The 23,143-nt window shown below is 35.7% G+C and overlaps 1 protein-coding gene across 1 annotated transcript in view; it reads right to left on the reverse strand.

Annotated features, from left to right (window-relative positions):
* The window catches only part of AXDND1 (axonemal dynein light chain domain containing 1), a 77,152-nt gene that overhangs the window by 22,530 nt on the left and 31,479 nt on the right, over positions 1-23,143 (reverse strand). Inside the window, exons 14-19 of the mRNA XM_082857216.1 lie at positions 21,753-21,828; positions 19,285-19,519; positions 18,090-18,291; positions 17,193-17,286; positions 11,680-11,879; positions 10,730-10,826 (exon numbers count right to left, since the gene is read on the reverse strand). Coding sequence (XP_082713342.1) covers positions 10,730-10,826; positions 11,680-11,879; positions 17,193-17,286; positions 18,090-18,291; positions 19,285-19,519; positions 21,753-21,828 — 904 coding nt within the window. The remainder of the gene's footprint in view (positions 1-10,729; positions 10,827-11,679; positions 11,880-17,192; positions 17,287-18,089; positions 18,292-19,284; positions 19,520-21,752; positions 21,829-23,143) is intronic.

The raw sequence follows: 23,143 nt of genomic DNA on the forward strand, positions 1-23,143 counted from the left end.
TAAAACTGAGACATTTCACTTCCTAGATGAGAAGTGAAATATACCTATAAGAACATATTTTCGCAGAGTAAAATATTCTTACTCCTCTTACATGTACCCTAGTCATTCATAGTGTTTTATTATTTTAATTTTTTACAGAATGGAATTGCTATTTTAAAATTTGGATTCAGCATCTATAGTTATGAGTTTATTTCTCTTTTTTCTCTTTTATTTCTCTGGGGCTAAAAAAACTTTGCCAGCTATATGAAATAAACTGGGAAATCTTTCAGTCATTACCTATATTCTTAAACTGTTTATATAGCATGGGAACTACCTGCTCCTTGAAAGTCTGAACTCACTTATCTATGGAGTCCAGGCAAAATTTTGAGGTATTTTGTCTGTTTTTTACAAAGGCATCAATTTCTTCTCTGAAAATTGGCCAGTTTTTTCCTTCTAAAGTTAATGTTACTTTATATTTTCCTAGAAAAGTCTCCATCTCCTAGATACTTTAAAATTTATTAGTAAGATATTCTACTTAACAATTTATTAAAATCCACTTTTTAAAAATGGTGAGATGGGGCTTCCCTGGTGGCGCAGTGGTTGAGAGTCTGCCTGCCAATGCAGGGGACACGGGTTCGTGTCCCGGTCTGGGAAGATCCCACATGCCATGGAGCAGCTGGGCCCGTGGGCCATGGCCGCAGAGCCTGCGCGTCCGGAGCCTGTGCTCCGCAACGGGAGAGGCCACAACAGTGAGAGGCCTGCATACCACAAAAAAAAAAAAAAGGTGAGATCTATCACATATACAGAAGAACATAAAATACATATGTAGAATTTAATGATAACAGTCATTTAAATATCGTACAGGGCAAAGAACAGAAAATTGCCTGCATTCTACATACCACCCCAGATACACCACAATATATTTATCCATTCCACTGTTTATGGGCAGGTCTCAAAATCATAAGCTCAGCTATATTTTATGAAACTAAAAAAGAAGAGCAAAATTAAACACAAAGTAAGTAGAAAAAAAGGAAATAATAATGAGCAGAGTGGAAATTAAGGAAACAGAAAACTAGAGAAAAATTAGTGAAACAAAAAGCTGGGCTGTTGGGCTTCTCTGGTGGTGCAGTGGTTAAGAATCCACCTGCCAATGCAGGTGACACCGGTTTGAGCCCTGGTCCGGGAAGATCCCACATGCCGCGGAGCAACTAAGCCCATGCGCCACAACTACTAAGCCTGCGCTCTAGAGTCTGCGAGCCACAACTACTGAGCCCACGTGCCACAACTACTGAAGCCCGTGCACCTACAGCCTGTGCTCCACAACAAGAGAAGCCACCACAATGAGAAGCCCGCGCACCATAACGAAGAGTAGCCCCTGCTCACTGCAACTAGAGAAAGCCCACGTGCAGCAACAAAGACCCAACGAAGCCAGAAAAAAAAAAAGCTGGGTTGTTGAAATCAAGAAAATTGATAAATCTTTTTATAGACTGATGAGGACAAAAATATAAAACACACAAGTATTCAATAACAGGAACAAAAGAGTGGATATCCTATAATTATTAAAAGGATAATGGGAGAATATTGTGAGCAACTCTATGTCAATAAATTAGACAGATGAAATTACAAATTCCTTACAAGACCATAGTTAATGAGGTCACTCAAGAAGGGATAATAGAACTACAATCCTGCAGCCTGTGGAACAAAAACCACATTCACAGAAAGATAGACAAGATGAAAAGGCAGAGGGCAATGTACCAGATGAAGGAACAAGATAAAACCCCAGAAAAATAACTAAATGAAATGGAGAAAGGCAATCTTCCAGAGAAAGAATTCAGAATAATGATAGTGAAAATGATCCAGGCCCTCGGAAAAAGAATGGAGGCAAAGATCGAGGAGATGCAAGGAATGTTTAACAAAGATCTAGAAGAATTAAAGAACAAACAAACAGAGATGAACAATACAATAACTGAAATGAAAAATACACTAGAAGGAATCATTAGCAGAATAACTGAGGCAGAAAAACGGATAAGTGATCTGGAAGACAGAATGGTGGAATTCACTGCTGTGGAACAGAATAAAGAAAAAAGAATGAAAAGATATGAAGACAGCCTAAGAGACCTCTGGGACAACATTAAATGCAACAACATTCACATTATAGGGGTCCCAGAAGGAGAAGAGAGAAAGAAAGGACCTGAGAAAATATTTGAAGAGATTATAGTCAAAAACGTCCCTAACATGGGAAAGGAAATAGCCACCCAAGTCCAGGAAGTGCAGAGAGTCCCATACAGGATAAACCCAAGGAGAAACACACCAAGACACATAGTAATCAAATTGGCAAAAATTTAAGACAAAGAAAAATTATTGAAAGCAGCAATGGAAAAATGACAAATAGCATACAAGGGAACACCCATAAGGTTAACAGCTGATTTCTCAGCAGAAACTCTACAAATCAGAAGGGAGTGGCATGATATACTTAAAGTGATGAAAGGGAAGAACCTACAACCAAGATTACTCTACCTGGCAAGGATCTCATTCAGATTCAATGGAGAAATCAAAAGCCTTACAGACAAGCAAAAGCTAAGAGAATTCAGCACCACCAAACCACCTCTACAACAAATGCTAAAGGAACTTCTCTAAGTGGGAAAACAAGAGAAGAAAAGGACCTACAAAAACAAATCCAAAACAATTAAGAAAATGGTCACAGGAACATACATATCGATAATTACCTTAAACGTGAATGGATTAAACGCTCCAACCAAAAGACACAGGCTTGCTGAATGAATACAAAAACAAGACCCATATATATGCTGTCTACAAGAGACCCACTTCAGACCTAGGGACACATACAGACTGAAAGTGAGGGGATGGAAAAAGATGTTTCATGCAAATGCAAATCAAAAGAAAGCTGCAGTAGCAATACTCATATCAGATAAAATAGACTTTACATATGGCAACTGCTAACAGCTATAGAAGAGGAAATTGACAGCAACACAATAATAGTGGGGGACTTTAACACCTCACTTACAACAAGGACAGATCATCCAAAATGAAAATTAATAAAGAAACACAAGCTTTAAATGACACAATAGGGACTTCCCTGGTGGCGCAGTGGTTAAGAATCTGCCTGCCAATGCAGGGGACACGGGTTCTGGGAACCCTGGTCTGGGAAGATCCCACATGCCACAGAGCAACTAAGCCCGTGTGCCACAACTACTGAGCCTGCACTCTAGAGCCTGCGAGCCACAACTACTAAGCCCGCGTGCCACAACTACTGAAGCCCGCATGCCGAAATTTAAGTACATTTAATTTCAGTAAATTTAAGAAAATTGAAATCATATCAAGCACCTTTTCTGACCAAAACACTAGAGATTAGAAATCAATTACAGGGAAAAAAACATAAAATACACAAACACATGGAGGCTAAACAATACATTACTAAATAACAAAGAGATCACACAAGAAATCAGAGGAAATCAAAAAACACCTAGAGACAAATGACAATGAAAACACGATGATCCAAAACCTATGGGATGCAGCAAAAGCAGTTCTAAGAGGGAAGTTTATAGCTATACAAACCTACCTCAAGAAACAAGACAAATCTCAAATAAACAATCTAACGTTACACCTAAAGGAACTAGAGAAAGAAGAACAAACAAAACCCAAAGTTAGCAGTAGGAAAGAAATCATAAAGATCACAGCAGAAATAAATGAAATAGAAACAATAGCAAAGATCAATAAAACTAAAAGCTGGTTCTTTCAGAAGATAAACAAAATTGATAAACCATTAGCCAGACTCATCAAGAAAAAGAGGGAGAGGACTCAAATCAATAAAATTAGAAATGAAAAAGGAGAAGTTAAAAGAGACACAGCAGAAATATAAAGCATCCTAACAGAATACTACAAGCAACCTTATGCCAATAAAATGGACAACCTGGAAGAAATGGACAAATTCTTAGAAAGGTATAACCTTCCAAGACTGAACTAGGAAGAAATAGAAAATATAAACAGACCAATCAGAAGCACTGAAATTGAAACTGTGATTAAAAATCTTCCAACAAACAAAAGTCCAGAACCAGACGGCTTCACAGGTGAATTCTATCAAACATTTAGAGAAGAGCTAACACTCATCCTTCTCAAACTCTTCCAAAATATTGCAGAGGAAGGAAAACTCCCAAACTCATTCTATGAGGCCACCATCACCCTGATACCAAAACCAGAGAAAGATACTACAAAAAAAGACAATTACAGACCAATATCACTGATGAATACAGATGCAAAAATCCTCAACAAAATACTAGCAAACAGAATCCAACAACACATTAAAATGATCATACACCATGATCAAGCGGGGTTTATCCCCTAGATGCAAAGTTTCTTCAATATATGCAAATCAATCAACGTGATACACCATATTAACAAATTGAACAATAAAAACCATATGATCATCTCAATAGATGCAGAAAAAGCTTTTGACAAATTTCAACACCCATTTATGATAAAAACTCTCCAGAAAGTGGGCAGAGAGAGAACCTACTTCAACATAATAAAGGCCATACATGACAAACCCACAGCAAACATCATTCTCAATGGTGAAAAACTGAAAGCTCTTCCTCTAACAAGACAAGGATGTCCACTCTTACCACTATTATTCAACATAGTTTTGGAAGTCCAAGCCATGGCAATCAGAGAAGAAAAAGAAATAAAAGGAATACAAATTAGAAAAGAAGAAGTAAAGCTGTCACTGTTTGCAGATGACATGATACTATACATAGAGAATCCTAAAGATGCCACCAGAAAACTACTAGAACTAATCAATGAATTTGGTAAAGTTGTAGGATACAAAATTAATGCACAGAAATCTCTTGCATTCCTATACACTAATGATGAAAAATCTGAAAGAGAAATTAAGGAAACACTCCCATTTACCATTGCAACAAAAAGAATAAAATACCTAGGAATAAACCTACCTAGGGAGACAAAAGACCTGTATGCAGAAAACTATAAGACACTGATGAAAGAAATTAAAGATGATACCAACAAATGGAGAGATATACCACGTTCTTGGATTGGAAGAATCCATATTGTGAAAATGACTATACTACCCAAAGCAATCGACAGATTCAATGCAATTCCTATCAAATTACCACTGGCATTTTTCACAGAACTAGAACAAAAAATCTTAAAATTTGTATGGAGATACAAAAGACCCAGAATAGCCGAAGCAGTCTTGAGAAAGAGAAACAGAGGTGGAGGAGTCAGGTTCCCAGAGTTCAGACTACACTACAAAGCTACAGTAATCAAGACACTATGGTAGTGGCACAAAAACAGAAATATAGATCAATAGAACAGGATAGAAAGCCCAGAGATAAACCCATGCACCTATGGTCAACTAATCTATGACAAAGGAGGCAAGGATATACAATGGAGAAAAGACAGTCTCTTCAATAAGTGGTGCTGGGAAAACTGGACAACCACATGTAAAAGAATGAAATTAGAACACTCCCTAACACCATAACAAAAATAAACTCAAAATGGATTAGAGACCTAAATGTAAGACCAGGCACTATAAAACTCTTAGAGGAAAACATGGGAAGAACACTCTTTTTTTTTTTTTTTTTTTTTTGCTGTACACGGGCCTCTCACTGCTGTGGCCTCTCCCATTGCGGAGCACAGGCTCCGGACGCGCAGGCTCAGTGGCCATGGCTCACGGGCCCAGCCGCTCCGCGGCATGTGGGATCTTCCCAGACCGGGGCACGAACCCGCGTCCCCTGCATCGGCAGGCGGGCTCTCAACCACTGCGCCACCAGGGAAGCCCAAGAACACTCTTTGATGTAAATCACAGCAAGATCCTTTTTGACCCACCCCCTACAGAAATGGAAATAAAAACAAAAATAAACAAATGGGACCTAATGAAACTTAAAAGCTTTTGCACAGCAAAGGAACCCATAAACAAGATGAAAAGACAATCCTCAGAATGGGAGAAAACATTTGCAAATGAATCATCGGACAAAGGATTAATCTCCAAAATATATAAACAGCTCATGCAGCTCAAGATTAAAAAAACAAACAACCGGGCTTCCCTGGTGGCGCAGTGGTTGAGAGTCCGCCTGCCGATGCAGGGGACATGGGTTCGTGCCCCAGTCCAGGAAGATCCCACATGCTGCGGAGCGGCTAGGCCCGTGAGCCATGGCCGTTGAGCCTGCGCGTCCGGAGCCTGTGCTCCGCAACGGGAGAGGCCACAACAGTGAGAGGCCCACATACCACAAAAAAACAAACAAACAAACAAACAAAAAACAACCCAATCCAAAAATGGGCAGAAGACCTAAATAGACATTTCTCCAAAGAAGACATACAGATGGCCAAGAAGCACATGAAAAGCTGCTCAACATCACTAATTATTAGAGAAATGCAAATCAAAACTACAATGAGGTATCACCTCACACCAGTTAGAATGGGCATCATCAGAAAATCTACAAACAACAAATGCTGGAGAGGCTGTGGAGAAAAGGGAACCCTCTTGCACTGTTGGTGGGAATGTAAATTGATACAGCCACTATGGAGAACAGTATGGAGGTTCCTTAAAGAACTAAAAATAGAATTACCATATGACCTAGCAATCCCACTACTGGGCATGTACCCAGAGAGAACCATAATTCAAAAAGACACATGCACCCCAATGTTCACTGCAGCAACCTAAATGCCCATCAACAGACGAATGGATAAAGAAGTTGTGGTACATACATACAATGGAATATTACTCAGTCATAATAAGTAACGAACTTGGGTCATTTGTAGACACGTGGATGCATCCAGAGACTGTCATACAGAGTGAAGGAAGTCAGAAAGAGAAAAACAAATATCGTATATTAATGCATATATGTGGAACCTAGAAAATGGTACAGATGAACCTGTTTGCAGAGCAGAAATTGAGACACAGAAGTAGACAAAAAAATGTATGGACACCAAGGGGGGAAAGAAGTGGGGGGTGGGGGTTGTGGTGTGATGAATTGGGAGATTGGGATTGACATGTATACACTGATGTGTATAAAATGGAGGACTAATAAGAAAAAATAAATAAAAAATAAACCTTAAAAAAAAGAGGAGATAATAGCCTTATATCTAATAAAGAAATTTCCTTAACTCCATTAGAGAAACTGGATAGCCTTATACCTGAATAGCTCTATCTTTGTAATTTAAAAGAAACTTAAATGGCTTCACTGGTGAATTCTACCAAACATTTAAGGAAGAAATAATATATAATTCTAAACAAATTGCTCTATAAAATAGATGAGTTAAAAACACTTCCCAACTCATTCTAAGAGGATAACATTACCCTAATACCAAAACCAAACACTGATATTCAAAAACAAAACAAAACTACATAATCAATATCCTTCATGAAAATCAATGTAAAAATTCTACAAAGAACTTCAACCAACTGAATTTAGTAATATATAAAAAGATAGTACATCATGATCAGGTGGGGTTTATACCCAGAATGCAAGGTTGGTTTAACATTTAATTCAAAAATCAGTCAACGTAAGTGGTCATATTAAAAGATTAGAAAAGACAGCTTATTGAACATCTCAGTAGATGCAGGAAAAGGATTTGATAAAATCCAACATTCATTCCTGACTTTAAAAAGTTTTTCAGCAAACACGGAATAAAAATAAAACTTCCTTAATATGATAAAGGGCATCTATGAAAAGCCTATCCCGCCCATTATACTTAAAGATGACAGAATAAATACTTTTCCCCTAAGACGTAACAAGGCAAGGATATCTGTTCTCATCACTTTTACTCAATCTGGTACTGGAGAGTCTAGTTAATACAATAAGGTAAGAAAAAGAAATTAAAGGCATATAGATTAAAAAGGAAGAAATAAAACTGTCCCTATCTGCAGATAACATAATTATGTACACAGAAAATTCTAAGGAATCTGAAAAAAAAAACTTCTTAGCAGGAATAAGTGAGTTCAGTAAGGTCACAAGATATGAAAAAATATATTTTAAAAGTCAGTGATTCAATGTTCATTGCACCACTATTTACAATAGCCAAGACATGGAAGTAACCTAAATGTTCACTGACACAGGAATGGATAAAGAAGATGTGGTACATATGTACAGTGGAGTATTACTTGGCCATAAAAAAGAACAAAATAATTTGCAGGAACATGGATGGACCTAGTATCATACTAAGTGAAGTAAGTCAGACAGAGAAAGACAAACATCATATGATATCACTCATATGTGGAATCTGATTTCTAAAAAATGATACAAATGAACTTATTTACAAAACAGAAACAGTCTTACAGATATTGAAAACAAACTTACAGTTACCAAAGGGGAAATTTGGGGGGAAGGATAAATCAGGAGCTTGGGATGAACATACACAAACTACTTTATACCAGATAGATAACCAACAAGGACATGCTATATAGCACTGAGAACTCTACTCAATATGCTGTGATAACCTATAAGAAAAAAGAATCTAAAAAAGAATGAATACATGTATATGTATAACTGAATCACTTTGCTGTACACCTGAAACTAACACAACATTGTAAATCAACTATACTCCAATAAAATTTAAATGTTTTAAAAATCAATGATAGTTCTGTGTTAGCAAAGAATAATCAGAAATTGATATTACAGCAGAATATAATTTGTAACAGTACCAAAATATGAAATACATAGGGACAAATCTTACAAAAGATATATAAGACCTGTACACTGAAACTACAAAATTTTGTTGAAAGAAATAAAGAAGGACTTAAGTAAATGAAGAAATATACCATGTTCGCAGACTCAAAGACTCAATACTGTTAAGATGTCAATTCTCCACAAACTGATCAATAGATAAAATGTAATCATAATAAAAATCCCAATAGGCTTTTTTTGAAAAATTGATAAGCTATTTTAAAAACTTTAAATATGGAAAGCAAAGGACCTAGAATAGCCTGGTCAAACTTGAAAAAGAACAAATTTGGAGGATTTACATTACCTAATCTCAAAACTTATTTTAAAACTACAGTAATCAAGACAGTTTGATAATGGTGACAATGTTGACACAAAGATCAACAGAACATAACAGAATGTCCAGAATAATATGCACATGTATACGGTCAATAGATTTTCAACAAAGATGAAAAGACATCTTAATAGAGAAAGGATAGTCTTTTCAACAAACGGTGCTAAAACAATTGGATATCCAAATGCCAAAAACTGAACTTCAACCCATACCTGTCACCAGATAAGAAAAAAAATGGGTCACTCAAAATGGGTCACAGATCTGAATATACAAAACCTAAAACTGTAATATTTCTAGGAGAAAATCTTCATGGTGTTACTATACAAAATTTTTCTTATCTACAACATCAAAAGCAAGACCCATAAAAGAAAAAAAATGATAGATTGAACTTCATCAGAGTTAAGAAGTTCCCCTCTTTGAAAGATGTTAAGAGAAGAAAAGGCAAGTCACAGACTGAGAGAAAATATTTCTAAATCACATATCTGATAAAGGACTTGTATCAAGAATATATAAAGAACTCTCAAATTCAATAATAAGAAAACAAGCAAACCAATAATAAATGGCCAAAGATTTGAGCAGACATTTCACCTTTTTTCCATAAATAGTTTGTTAATTTTATTTCACTTGTAATGGTTTAAATATCTCAATTATCCACTACCCAAATTATAAAACAATTGCATTTCTTTTTCTAGCATTTTTCCAGTTTTATTGCGATATTATTGATGTATAACATTGCATAAGTTTAAGATGTACAACATAATGATTTGATATATGTACGTATTGCAAAATGATTACCACAACAAATTCAATTGTTGTGGTAACATCCATTACCTCACATAGTTACATCCATTACCTCACACAGTTATAATTTTTTTTCTTGTGATGAGAACTTTTAAGATCTACCCTCTTAGCAACTTTCAAATATAACTTTCACCACAGGAGATGTAATGACAAATAAGCCCATGAAAAGATGTTTAACATCATTGATCATGAAGGAAATGCAAATTAAAACCACAATGGCATATCGCTACCCACTTATCGGAATGTCTAAAATTGAAATCACTGACCATATCAAGTGTTGGTGAGGATGTGAAGCAACTGGAACTCTCATACACTCCTGGCAGGAATGTAAAATGGTTTAACCACTTTGGAAGACAGTTTGAGTTTCTTAAGAAGCTAAAAATACATGCCATATGACTTAGCCATTCCATTTCTAGATACTTATTTAAGACAAATGAAAGCAATACACATGTACAAGGATAAGCGTTGAAGTTTTGCTTGTAATAATAAAAAAATTGAAACAATTCAAACGTTCATCAATAGAGAATGGTTGATAAATAAACTGTGTATATCCGTAGAATGAAATACTGCTCAGCACTAAAAAGCATGAACTTTTGATAAAAGCAACAATATGTGTGAATCTCAAAATAATTATGCTTAGTCAAAGAAGTCAGACAAAGTTTACATTCCATATGATTCCATTTATAAAATGAAAACTAATCTTTGGTGTTAGAAAGTGGATCAGACATTGCCTCAGGACAGGACGAGGCTGCAAGGAGAGATTAAAAAGGGGTACAAGGAAACTTTGAGTTTGTTGGATATGTACTTTTTTTAATCATAGTGATTATTTTACAGGTGTACGCGCAGTTTGTTGTAAATCAATTAAACCTAAAAAGTCTACTTAAAACAAACAAAAGTAAGGGGAATACAGAGTTATTACCTTCATCTTATCCAGTTCATTAAGTTCCTTAGTAGGATTTTTTCCTAAGTGATCTGCTTTACTCAGAGCCATAGCTGTTACCATCTCTTTGCAACAACTGGAAAAAAAAAAAAAGAGCACACATACATTTTATTGTTGGTTCCTCTCCTAAGTCCAGATACAGTGGAAGTTTACCATAATAATTAAGCTACTGACTGACCAGAGAATAATTTTGTTTCTTGCTTGGTTTCTCACTCTTGTCCTCTTCCTCCCCTCCCTTCCTGTCACTCTTGACCACTGGTAACACTGAATGGAAATGAAGGGGAAACTGGCTAGATTGTAAAAGCTACTTCCCAAATTTGAAGTAATCATAGTGACAGTATGCTTCCCAGTTAATGAATTACAATTTTTATAGACATCTTCTTGATTTGACAGGAATCTTCTAGCTTTTCAGATATAAGACATTTTTCAGTTTTTGTTTTTTTAAGAGATGTTTTGGTTGGTGTTTAGTGAAATATGTAAAAGTATACCTTTAACTTTGCATGGAATTACACATGCAAGTTATACCTACTCCCCCACCGTAGGTGCAAAAACGCAAGATGCAACTTATTTATGCAAGTAAGTGATTTGTTTTGTTTTGTTTACTAATTCTCACTCCCACATACATATACACTTCCCATCCTGCCTATGCTAACATTGTTTTCAAAGGAATTCTAAAGCCATTAAGAAAACACCAAAATCTCATATTCCAACATGGTAGTGTTGAAGCTAGTTTAAAAACTGAACTAGCATTTCTTTCAAGGTTTTAAAACAATCTTTTATTGCTGCTACTTAACTGACCTTCTTTCCTCTGCTTTTTTTTCCCTTAATTTTTATTATAGTTGATTTACAATGTTGCTTTAGTTTCTCCTCCGTTTTATGTCACATTTAATCTTCAAAAGGAAAGTAATAAAATAACCAGATAGTTTCACCTGCTCAAATAGATGGAATATCGGGACAACATTTTTGCCAGGGCAATCGCATCTAGCTCCAACTTGGCAATTCCTAGGTCACGTTTTTCAGCACTTTCCTCCTCCAACTTTATGAGAGTATCTGGATCAGGAAAGTCAGGTACCATTAAAATCAGAAAATTTACCATCCATTGAACCATGGGTATATGCAATTCATCCATCTGTTTAAAAAAATGATTATAATACAAATGACCCATTTAAAATAAATCGAACAGTAAAAACCATATAAAAACAGAACTGATCATACCTGTGTCCAATTTTCAACAACACTATTATTCTTAATGAAATCAAATCATCACTACTCAACTACTGTAACCTTACTTTCTTTTGCTCACTATACTACATTAAACTACCCTCTTCTTTAGCTTGGTGAAGCATATTAACCAGTTAAGGCCACAGTTCCCACCAGTGTGCACCAAGGCATCCCAGGGCTTCACAGTGAGCTCTCAAGGATGCCATGGGATTTTAAATTCTTGAGGGAGATAATAATGATATGTGACACCTGTCAGACATAGCATGAATTTGACATGATTCACAGTTTCAACCTTAGATACACTATATCACTTTTGATGACACCATATCTTTGAAAGCTGGTTTTATTGGTGGTTGTGTGATTAAAAACAATTACTGTGTGAAAATCAAGGTGGGACAGGAAGTAAGGATGGCAATGTCCAATCTGATTTCAAGGTTAGAGAGGTTTTACAGTGCAAAAGTATATACATTCCATTAGTAAGTAATTTTGATTAAATGAGAATAAAAGGATTTTTTAAGTGGAGGCGGGGAGATGAGTGAAATAGATGAGGAAGATTAAGAAGTAAAAACTTCCAGTCATGAAATAAATAAGTCACGGGGATATAATGCGTAGCATAGAGAATATAGTCAATAATATTGTAATACTTTGTATTTTGACAAACGGTAACTGAATTTATCATGGTGATCATTTTGTAATGTATAAAAATATCGAATCACTATGTTGTACACCTGAAACTAATATTTTAAGTCAATATACCTCAATTAAACTTTAATTAATTAATAAAAGGGCTTTTTCTTTCAATGAAGTTAAACTGAGACACATTAAATTTTACAAAGTATCTTTGGGCAAACAACAATTCCAATTAGGCAGTGCCAAACCCCAAAAATGGTTAGAGGCACTCTGTAGGTAGGAGCTAGGACAGAGATTTCTACGGAGAAGACACTAAGCAAAGCAAAGCAATTATTTAATTGGCTGTAACTTCAATGTTTGCCTTATTTAGGAAAATTTAGTTATCTGGCTGTTATGAGAGTTGTTCTTGAGTTTCATTTTTTCATATTCGAGAAGATCTAGCTGACTGTTTTAGAATTAGTTTTTCTTGAGTTTCGTTTTCTTGGATTCGAGTGCATCGACTCTGGCTTTGGTTTGTTTACACAGGCTACTAAAAGCACTAAAGCCATGTCCAACGGTCTCCTTGTTTACCTATTTTAACACGTATTATAATATTTTTCCAAAAGTTATACTCATATTTAGGACATAACTATTTAGTAAGCTGTTTGAACCTATGTAATAATAAATTGGACTGTGTGGTAATTTTTTTGGCTTAGGAGTGTGAAAATACTGGGGCACCCTTAGGCACTGAGAAGAGAGAAAGTTTGGGAACCTTCGCAAATGGCTTTTGCTGAGGCTGGGTCCCAGAAATAGATGTAAAAAACTTTATGAAATGCAAACGTCAACCATTCTCTTCAATGCCCTATGTAGTCCCTTTCTCTGGTGAGTTTCTAAGTGTTCTTCTTGGCTTAAATATAAACTACTTTGAGAAGAATTTTTAACTTTCACTGGACTTAATTTGCTCCTTATCCTATGTTGCTATATAGTACTTTGTACATAGCTCTATTATAATTGTTTGCATATCTGTCTCCTCATTTAGTCTGTGAGTCTTTTTAAGGCATGGACCATCATTTTATCCCTCAATACCACACACAGTACTTAGCAGGGAGAAAGTGCTTAATAAATGTTTGTTAAATTAATGAATAAAAATGAAGCTTGGTAGTCTATCCTTGTACTAAAACCCAAACTTCCTGCCTCAAAAGAAAAGGCCATAAATGACCTAAAGCAATCTTTTTATAAAAATAAATTTATTTTATTTATTTATTTTTGGCTGCGTTGGGTCTTCATTGCTGTGCACGGGCTTTCTCCAGTTGCAGCGAGTGGGGGCTACTCTTCGCTACGTTGCACGGGCTTCTCACTGCGGTGGCTTCTCTTGTTGAGGAGCATGGGCTCTAGGCGTGCAAGTTTCAGTAGTTGTGACTCATGGGCTTAGCTGCTCTGTGGCATGTGGGATCTTCCTGGCCCAGGGATTGAACTCGTGTCTGCTGCATTGGCAGGTGGATTCTTAACCACTGTGCCACCAGGGAAGTCCCTAAAGTAATCTTGATTAGTGTATTTTTACACCTGAATTAACACGTCAGCAAAAGGGCAACTCTTCCTGAGAAAGAGTTTAAAAAACCACTACCTTCTTTCCACAAGCCAAAGATATTTTCCCCACTAAGCCCCTGCTGCTACTCAATTACATTAATTCTTCTTAGAGAATTAATTAATTCTCTAAACTGTTCTTTCATATACCAATGGCCTGGATGATACTGTCATTGAAATAACTCTCATTTTCGCTTACAAAAAATATTAATAAATCCTTAAACCACCCCTGTGAAATAAACACAAATATGTGTTATCTTCATTTCATAGTTATATTAGAGAGATTAAATGGTAGAGTCAAGGTCATGTAACAGGTCATAGGTGAATTTAAAATTAGAATCAAAATAAACACACTTTCACTAAGATATGGAATCATTCTCTTTAATTAGATGGAGAGGGAAAATGATAATTTTTATAATAAACCAGAGATTTACTGTGATTCTGATATAAAATTCTTAAGAGAAACTTTAAGATTAAGTGTTTTTTTATAAAACGGCTTGTTTCAAATTTACTAATCTTTTCAGGGATGGCAAGTGGCAACATAGCCATCTCCTAGCTGATATAAAAAAAAAATCACACTTAATTTTTCCCTTCAAAATACAATTGATGTTTAACAATGAGTAAAAGAAATTTACATTATGGAGCAGTCATTTTGAAAATGGAGAGTTGGAAGGATTTCCATCTTGGTATGATTTTGTTGCTGAAAATGATATATAGCTCACTTTTAAAAACTCTCAAATTTATATACTTGAAAATCTGGAAATATGTTTCTAATTCTTTTAAAATCTTACAAATAAAGTGTATCAACTGGTTGGGGATCTTTTGTTAGAAAAAAGAAATGCTACATTGCCTAATGTTTATAAGAACAACTGATTGACATTATGGTAGATGGAAGATTTTACTAAACAATTTGTTTTAAATCTTTACATAACTGATTGATGGAATTGAAAAATGAGCATTATTTAATAAATACAGCCAATAATAAACTTCTTCAATTTGCATTGTTCTTTTGTGAGCTATTATTTCAGCAATGACAGTCCTTAAAAACAAGTAACAAAGTAAACTGAACTTAGGAGCAGAACTTCAAATGGCTTTATCACTAAGTATTAACCTGTGATTGTAAAACAATTATGAAGCCTGTTCAATCACATCAGTTTTTTTAAAACCATTACTAAAAATTATTTTAAATATTATTCATTTCATCTCTTTTGACTATTTGTTTTTATTTTATAATGTACCAAAAAGGTTAACAGAGAAATTCTCATAAGTAATTTAGAAATAACTTGTTCAAAGATTTTTTGCTGATAGAGATACATGATAAAAAAAATATTTGAAGATCACTGTTTTAGACTGCCAAGCAGCACAGATTAGATGGAGTAAAGGTATAAAGAAAAAAACAAAACAAAACCAAAAAATCTGGAAGAAAATGGATCAGACAGGAAAATGAATGGTGGGTTAAAAAAAGATAAACTTTTCCATTTTTAAATACTTATACCAGTTAATATGGATACACACAGTTCCTCAAGGAATGTATAATCTTGCAAGTTTTCTAGGCAGCTTAACTATATTATAATGCTGTAGTGTTAAAATACAGAAGTATATAAAATATAAAAATGAGAAGTATATAAAGGTACTTTCTAAATAATTCTATATTATAAAAATTGAATTCCACAATATTAAAAATTGAGAATATGATTCCCCGGAGATAATCCCCAATGGTTAGCTGAGTATCCAATGGTAAACTTACCGAAGAAGGGGTTAATGTAGCAACACCATAAAACATCAACAATGCTGGAATGTTCTTTGTTACTTCATTCGAGAAATATTTATTGAGTTCCACTATGTGAGAGGCACTCTCCTACCCTTTTTCTTCTTAATTTTGGTTGTGTTCTAAGTCATAGAAATTTCTCCCAAGCCTGGGGATCCCCTGGATCCATACTTCCAGTCTTAACATATTTGCTCCTCAACTCTTGATGTCTCTATGTTCACAACGTGCTCATAGACTGTGATATAATGCTTCATAAGTAGTATTCCCATACAACATGCTGATCTCTGCCTTTCAAATTCCCAATTTAAGCAATATTAAAATTAATTAAATTCATTTTATCAATTTTGTAAGGTCAAATATTTGCATATTAAGTTTACTTATAATAAGAGATTCCTGTATAAATTTAGATTATAATTAAGACTAGGAAGTGGAAGTAAACGTAAAAAACTAAGACATCCTTTGGAAATTATTATTTCACGATGTGCTAGTTAAGAATTCCACAGGTTTAGTTCTTCAGAACTGCAGGACAATTCCCTATTTGTTCAAATAACTGTAGACCAATAGTATTGTAGCATCTTGTCTTTCTTCTTAGAAACATGTTTCTGTCATTCCTTCAGCCAGTCAAGGGCACCAACATAAATTCTTAAAATGATTAATGCTATTGAGGGAAAATTTTTTTGGTATACCGAGTAAAGAGTAAAGATAATAATTAGATCTCAAAAACTTTTGATCATCTGTGAAGCTTCATTCCAAAGGCAGGAACATACTGCAGTTAAAAATCCACTGAGGTTTCCCTGGTGGTGCAGTGGTTGAGAATCTGCCTGCCAATGTAGGAGACACAGGTTCGAGCCCTGGTCCGGGAAGATCCCACGTACTGCGGAGCGACTGGGCCCGTGTGCCACAACTAGTGAGCCTGCGTGCCACAACTGCTGAAGCCTGCATGCCTGGAGCCTGTGCTCCACAGCAGGAGAGGCCACGGCAGTGAGAAGCCCACACAGGGGAGAGTAGCCCCCGCTCGCCACAACTAGAGAAAGCCTGCGCATAGCAACAAAGACCCAACGCAGCCAAAAATAAATAAATAAAATGAATAAATTCATTAAAAAAATCCACTGAAAATCATTTCAGTAATTATATTATATAAGTTCCCATTTTTCCCTCCCAACCTCCTGCTTCAATTGGATAGGCATGACTTGGTTTTTCCTTGAAGAAAACTCCCAGCCAAGGCAAAAAATAATCTAACAAATTCCTACAAGTACATACTTGGCGCTGAAGTTCCATGTTACCATTGTTAACTTCATTGCCTATCTTCAAAAGCCATTGCTGAATCATGTTAAATATATGTGCTTGGAGTACCCTGAAGGAAAAAGCAAGTAAAATAAAGATAAGTGACTTACTTAAGAGTATGAAAGTAACTATTGGATAAAAGAAAGGGTTTTATTTGGCTGGGGCTAGTAAACTTCAGTGTGTACAACTGTTTGAGAGCTCAGAGAAAGGTGAATCAAATCCCTGAATTATCTTGTAGAATGGCTACTCACTGACAGCCTTCCTAACCTCACGAGGGTTAGGTGTAATGCACTCTGGACAATGCAGACCTTACTTTCAGTGTTAGACCTCTACTGTAAAGACTTATTACACTCACTCCCTTTACATTTACTTCTAGACCACTGAGGCCACAAAATGAGAAGAATGAGTTTTAAAATCCTCTCAAGAGATCAACTTCCAACATGACAGTGGGAGGAGAAAAGGTGACCCACTCTCCAGTGAAATTAGTGAAAATTACTAAAACAAAACAAAAACCATTGAAACCTTCTGGAAATGGTTCTAAGGACAAACAGCAACTGAAGAAACTTATATTCAAGACAATTTATGAAGATTCAGTAGGAAAGGCAAGAGTCTATGGTATTTGAACCGAAACTACTCTCGCTCTTCCCCTTTTCAGCTCAGGGAGGCAGAAACTCCACCCTAGACTGCTGTAGTTAAGAACCCAGGACTCCCTCACCCTCCAGCTCCCAGTCAGATGGCTTTCTTACTTGGAGGAAGAGGATGTCAGAGTTTTTTATCTGACCCCAAATACCCATTGCTGAGGCGAAGTACTGAGAAAATGCAGTTGAGACGTGGGGATTCCCTTCTACCCAGCAGAGAGCTATGGGAACTTACGAGCCAGAATCCACATCTATGTACTGCGGAACAGTACCAATAACGTTTAACGATGCATCCAACTGAGATTTCATTTCATTAATTTTTTCATTAAGTCCCTCCCATTCTTCAAGAAGCAGTTCAGGAAACTCCAGCAGCCTTTTCAACTTGAAAGAACAGAATTCAAGAGAACTAACCAAACTTGGAAGAATTTTAGAGATACCTGGAAAAGTGAGAAAAGCATTAACTTTTAGAAGTATTTGTAAGTCTACTATCAATAATAAATTATGAAATACTCATGGGCAGGGGCATATCTTTTTCCATTTTCTTATTATCCTACAGCTTGCCTAGCAGAGAATCTTGCAAAGAGTAGTTCCTAAATAAATATTTAGTGAATAAAAACTATGTAATCAGTGCTTTTCTGATGGACTATTTCGTTGATAACAGTTTTTACTCTGTCTTCTCTTCTCAGCTGAGAATGAAATGCATTAAACCCAGAAACCATGAACTGCAGTTTCTGTTAAAGGTATTAATTCACTGAGTTATCCTGTTAAGAAGACAATGACGAAAAACAACTTCTTCATGATTATAAGATAGTTAATAACAGAAACTAGAACAGATATAGTTCTTGAGTCATTTTTTCGGTCATTGTTCAGGTTTACATGAAGTTTATAGTTTTGGTCTGAATATCAAGTTTGGATTCTAATTTTTGACTGATTCACTGTGAGATCATGGCAAAATACCCTCTCTATACTTTTGTCTAAACTCATTTGCAAAGTAAGAAATGAAAATGCTCCCATCTCAGAGATATATAAAGAGAAATAATTTAAAAACAAACTTTTTCTTGTCCTTGATGAAAATATTCTCACTACCTTCATCAGTAAACTTCAGTCTTTCAGGAGTATTCAAAATGATTTGTTAATTTCACTCTCATTCATCATTTTGACTTCCTCTTTTATTTTAAATCATTTACCACCTGGTTGCATATGTCTGTGAATATACTAAAAATCATCGAATTGTATAAATAGATGAATTGTACTGTATATGACTTATATCTCAATAAAGTGATGCTCCATGCTTTATTTTCCTTGATTTTAAAAACTATATGTATTATTTTGTTTTTAATATTAATTGTATTGAAAATAATAATTACTATTAAAATGCTTTCTATTGTCAAGCCATCTCATTATCATTATCATTGTTTTTTTTTCCTTACCATTATCCCCATTTATTCTTATTTCAAATTCTTTGTAGAGTCTTCCTGTACTTTTCACAATTTCCTCCATGTGCTTCTGCTCTGGTGGTAACTTTCCCTCCATACTTTTATGGCGACTAAATATCCCAAGCCCAATATCTGCCCAGCTTTCCTGTAAATGTTTAATTATCTTGAGACAATCATATTTTGACATTAGAAGATCCCCAGAAAATTTGTCTTTTTCTTCAGTCAACATCTAGAGAGTGAAAGGGGGATGAAGAAATAAGCACATTATTCACTGATTTCATCAAAGTCTACTCAGGTGACTCCTAAATATTTTGGAATTACATATCTTATTATTATTTGTCATACCATTTCTTCATATGACATATATTTTATTTTCAAAGTTAAATTTAATCAATTTTGATACTCTGTAAGATAACCCATAGTTTACCAGGGATGAAAATAATTATATTAAATCCTATATAGGTAAAAAAATTAGTGATAGGCAATTAAGTCTCACAGAGCTGAGCATTTTTAATTACTATTTGCTTTGGTAAGGATGTAATATTTCTGTTTACATGATCCCCACTAAACTGGGAAAGTTCATAGAATGTATAGGTTTTCATTTATCTTTTTAATCCCAAGCCCAAGTGCTATATCTGACATATCAATAAATATTTGTGGAAAAAATAAAGGGCAACCTATATACAAAGCCTGCCATTATTTATGACTCAGATAATGGAAACAAATCACCCACACTTATCAGTAATCAGTATAGGGAAGCACTGTAGCAGAGCAATTAAGGGTAAGAATTTTGGAATTGGAGAGACATGGACTCAAATTCTGACTCAGCCATTTACCATTTACAGATAACTAAGGCAAGTTAACATTTCTAACCTTCAATTTCCACATCTGTGAGATGGGGACTACAAAACCTGCCTCATGTGGATGCTACGAAGAATATGTAAAGCAACATGTGGAAAGCACCTTCAGCCTGACAAGTTAATGAATGAGAATTATTATTATTCCTACTAAAAAAAGAAGCATGATTTTTTTCAATTTTATCTATGCAATGTCAAACAGATAAACAGTAAAAAAAAAAAGTCACTAAACTAGCTATGTTTTATATATGACAACAAACATCTTCAATTCTTAGAATATTCTGCTCAAATCATTCCAAAAGAAAAGAAAATGGTTTCCTGGGATCTGGATGTGATTTCATTAGGTCATGAGTTTGATGTTCACATTGGAGGATTTCAGTATCATATATTTTCCCTTGTCAGACTACTATAACATGATAGTAATTTGATTAATGAAACCTATTTTCAAAGTTTGAACCCTTTTAAAAAGATGTTATTAATAAACAAAGTGTGATATATACATACAATGGGATATGATTCTACCTTAAGAAGGAAGGAAATTCCGATATATGCTGCAACATGGATGAACCTTATGGATATTATGCTGAAGGGAATAAGTCAGTCACAAAAGGACTAATTCTATATGATTTCATTCATATGAGGTTGCCTGGAGTAGTCAAATTTATAAAGACAGAAAGTAGAATCATGGTTGCCAGGGGCTGGGAGGAGGAGGAAATGGGGAGTTATTGTTTGTTTAATGGGTAGAGTTTCAGTTCAGGAAGATAAAAAAGTTCTGGACATGAATGGTGGTGATGGTTGCACAACAATGTGAATGTACTTAATGCCACTGAACTGTACTCTTAAAAATGATTAAAATGATAAATTTTATGTTATGTATATTTTACCACAATTTTTTTAAAAGATGTTATTAATTTTAAAAGTCCAATTTGTCCTAAAGAAAAAAGCCAGGTAGGGACTTCCCTGATGGCTGGGAATCTGCCTGCAAATGCATGGGTCACGGGTTCGATCCCTGGTCCGGGAAGATCCCACATGCCACGGAGCAACTAAGCCCATGTGCCACAACTCCTGAGCCTGTGCTCTAGAGCCCGCGGGCCACTACTACTTAAGCCCTTGTGCCTAGAGCCCGTGCTCCACAACAAGTGAAGCCACCGCAATGAGAAGCCCATGCACCACAACGAAGAGTAACCCCCGCTCGCCACAACTAGAGAAAGCCTGCATGCAGCAACGAAGACCCAAAGCAGCCAAAAATAAATAAATAAATTTATTTAAAAAAAAGAAAGAAAAAAGCCAGGTACATGAGAGGCACAGATGTTACTTATGTCCGACAATTAGATGAGAGAATCAGAACTACCCTAACTGCCACCCAAATGTCTTTTCCCAATTTTTTTCTGGCAGCCTAACTTTGACTCGAAAATCTAAAATAGAACAGAAAATAGAATCTTTAAGAGTATTTTTAAAAGCCCCTGTAGTCGTGATGCTTTCCTTATCTTTCGTAAAACCTAGTACGGCATTTTTAAAGGATGAGATGTGACTCAGTTGTAGGTGAAGAGTGACAAGTTTACAAACAGCATTTTGATTACCAAGCTGTTTACTAGAAAGTCTTACCTTTTGCCACTGCTTGAAGTCTTGAACAACTGATTCAAATCTATTTTCTTTACTAGGGGATAGAATGTCTTTTCCACTGAAAGAAGGAAAAAGAGCAAGAGCATGGTCTCATAACAATATATAAACAAAGAAAATCATGAATCCACACATTTATAACAACTAATAATGTTTCTCCCTGATGATTTTCCCAAATGCCTTTCAGGTTCAGCCTCTCCCTCATAGGCATTTATTTTTAAATTTACAAATATAAATATAAATTCAGACACTAATCAGACCTGAGTAAGCAAGTTACAGGGTCAGAGGCCATGACAGTATTAAAAGAGTGGTCTCTGGGTCCTCAGCACCCAAAATTAGGTCATCATAAGAATGATTCCTGCTGAACACAGCAGCCAAAACAACATATAAATAGAAAGGAAGCCTAAAGAACAATTAAAACTCAACATTTAGGTCAGGAGCCCCAACTTCTGTTAAGAGTTTCCTTTAATATCTTTTGAAGCCTCACAAGGAGAAAGCTCTTGATAAAGAAGTTCCTGAGGAGAAAGGGAGAAGGGAACCACTGCCACCTGTGCTCCTCTCCCAGCTGAGCGTCAACACACAGTAGAAGCGGACAATGGCAGCAGCAACCAGCTTGGATATATACCAGCTTCAGCTTCCACAACTTCCAAATCTACTCACTGGGAAACCTCTTAGAGCAGGTTTAGATCCAGGCAGGTTGGGTTTAAATCCCAGCCTCCAGGATCTAATGCCCGATGATCTCAGCTGGAGCGGATGTAATAATAATAGAAATAAAGTGCACAATAAATGTAATGCTCTTGAATCATCCCGAAATCATCCCTCCCAACCAGTCCGTGGAAAAACTGTCTTCCACGAAACTGGTCCCTGTTGCCAAAAAGGTTGCGGACAGCTGTCTTAGAGGATATGAAAAACTGAAACCGCTCTTCTCAATTCGAAATGGAAATGGTACCTAAATGTGTTTCCTCAACAGACGAAGCATCTTAAAGTTAAAAAAAAAAAAAAACTTTAGAAATCACTGAGTCCAGCCTGCATTCAAAGTACGGATTCCCACTAACCTTGGCTGTGATGTAGTCATCCAGCCTCCAATAAACTACTTTGTTAATTAACAAAGGAAGGCAGCTTCTTCCATTATCAAATTTCTCTAATTGTTACAAGATATGATATCCAATCAGAATCACCCTCCTTATAACTGCCAGTCATTGATTCCACTTCTCGGCACATACACTATGCTACAGAATTTGCAGATGGATCCAGATATTCAAGTCTGCCAAGAGTAATGACATAAGTTGACTTGATTTTAAAAAGAGAGTAAAGAGAAGAAAAGAAAGAGTTGGACTTAAGTGGAAGCAGCAGCAGTTGGGTACAGGGATCAAGAT

The sequence above is a fragment of the Leucopleurus acutus genome (genome assembly GCF_964270905.1).
Source record: "Leucopleurus acutus genome assembly, chromosome: 2".
Classification (NCBI taxonomy): domain Eukaryota; kingdom Metazoa; phylum Chordata; class Mammalia; order Artiodactyla; family Delphinidae; genus Leucopleurus; species Leucopleurus acutus.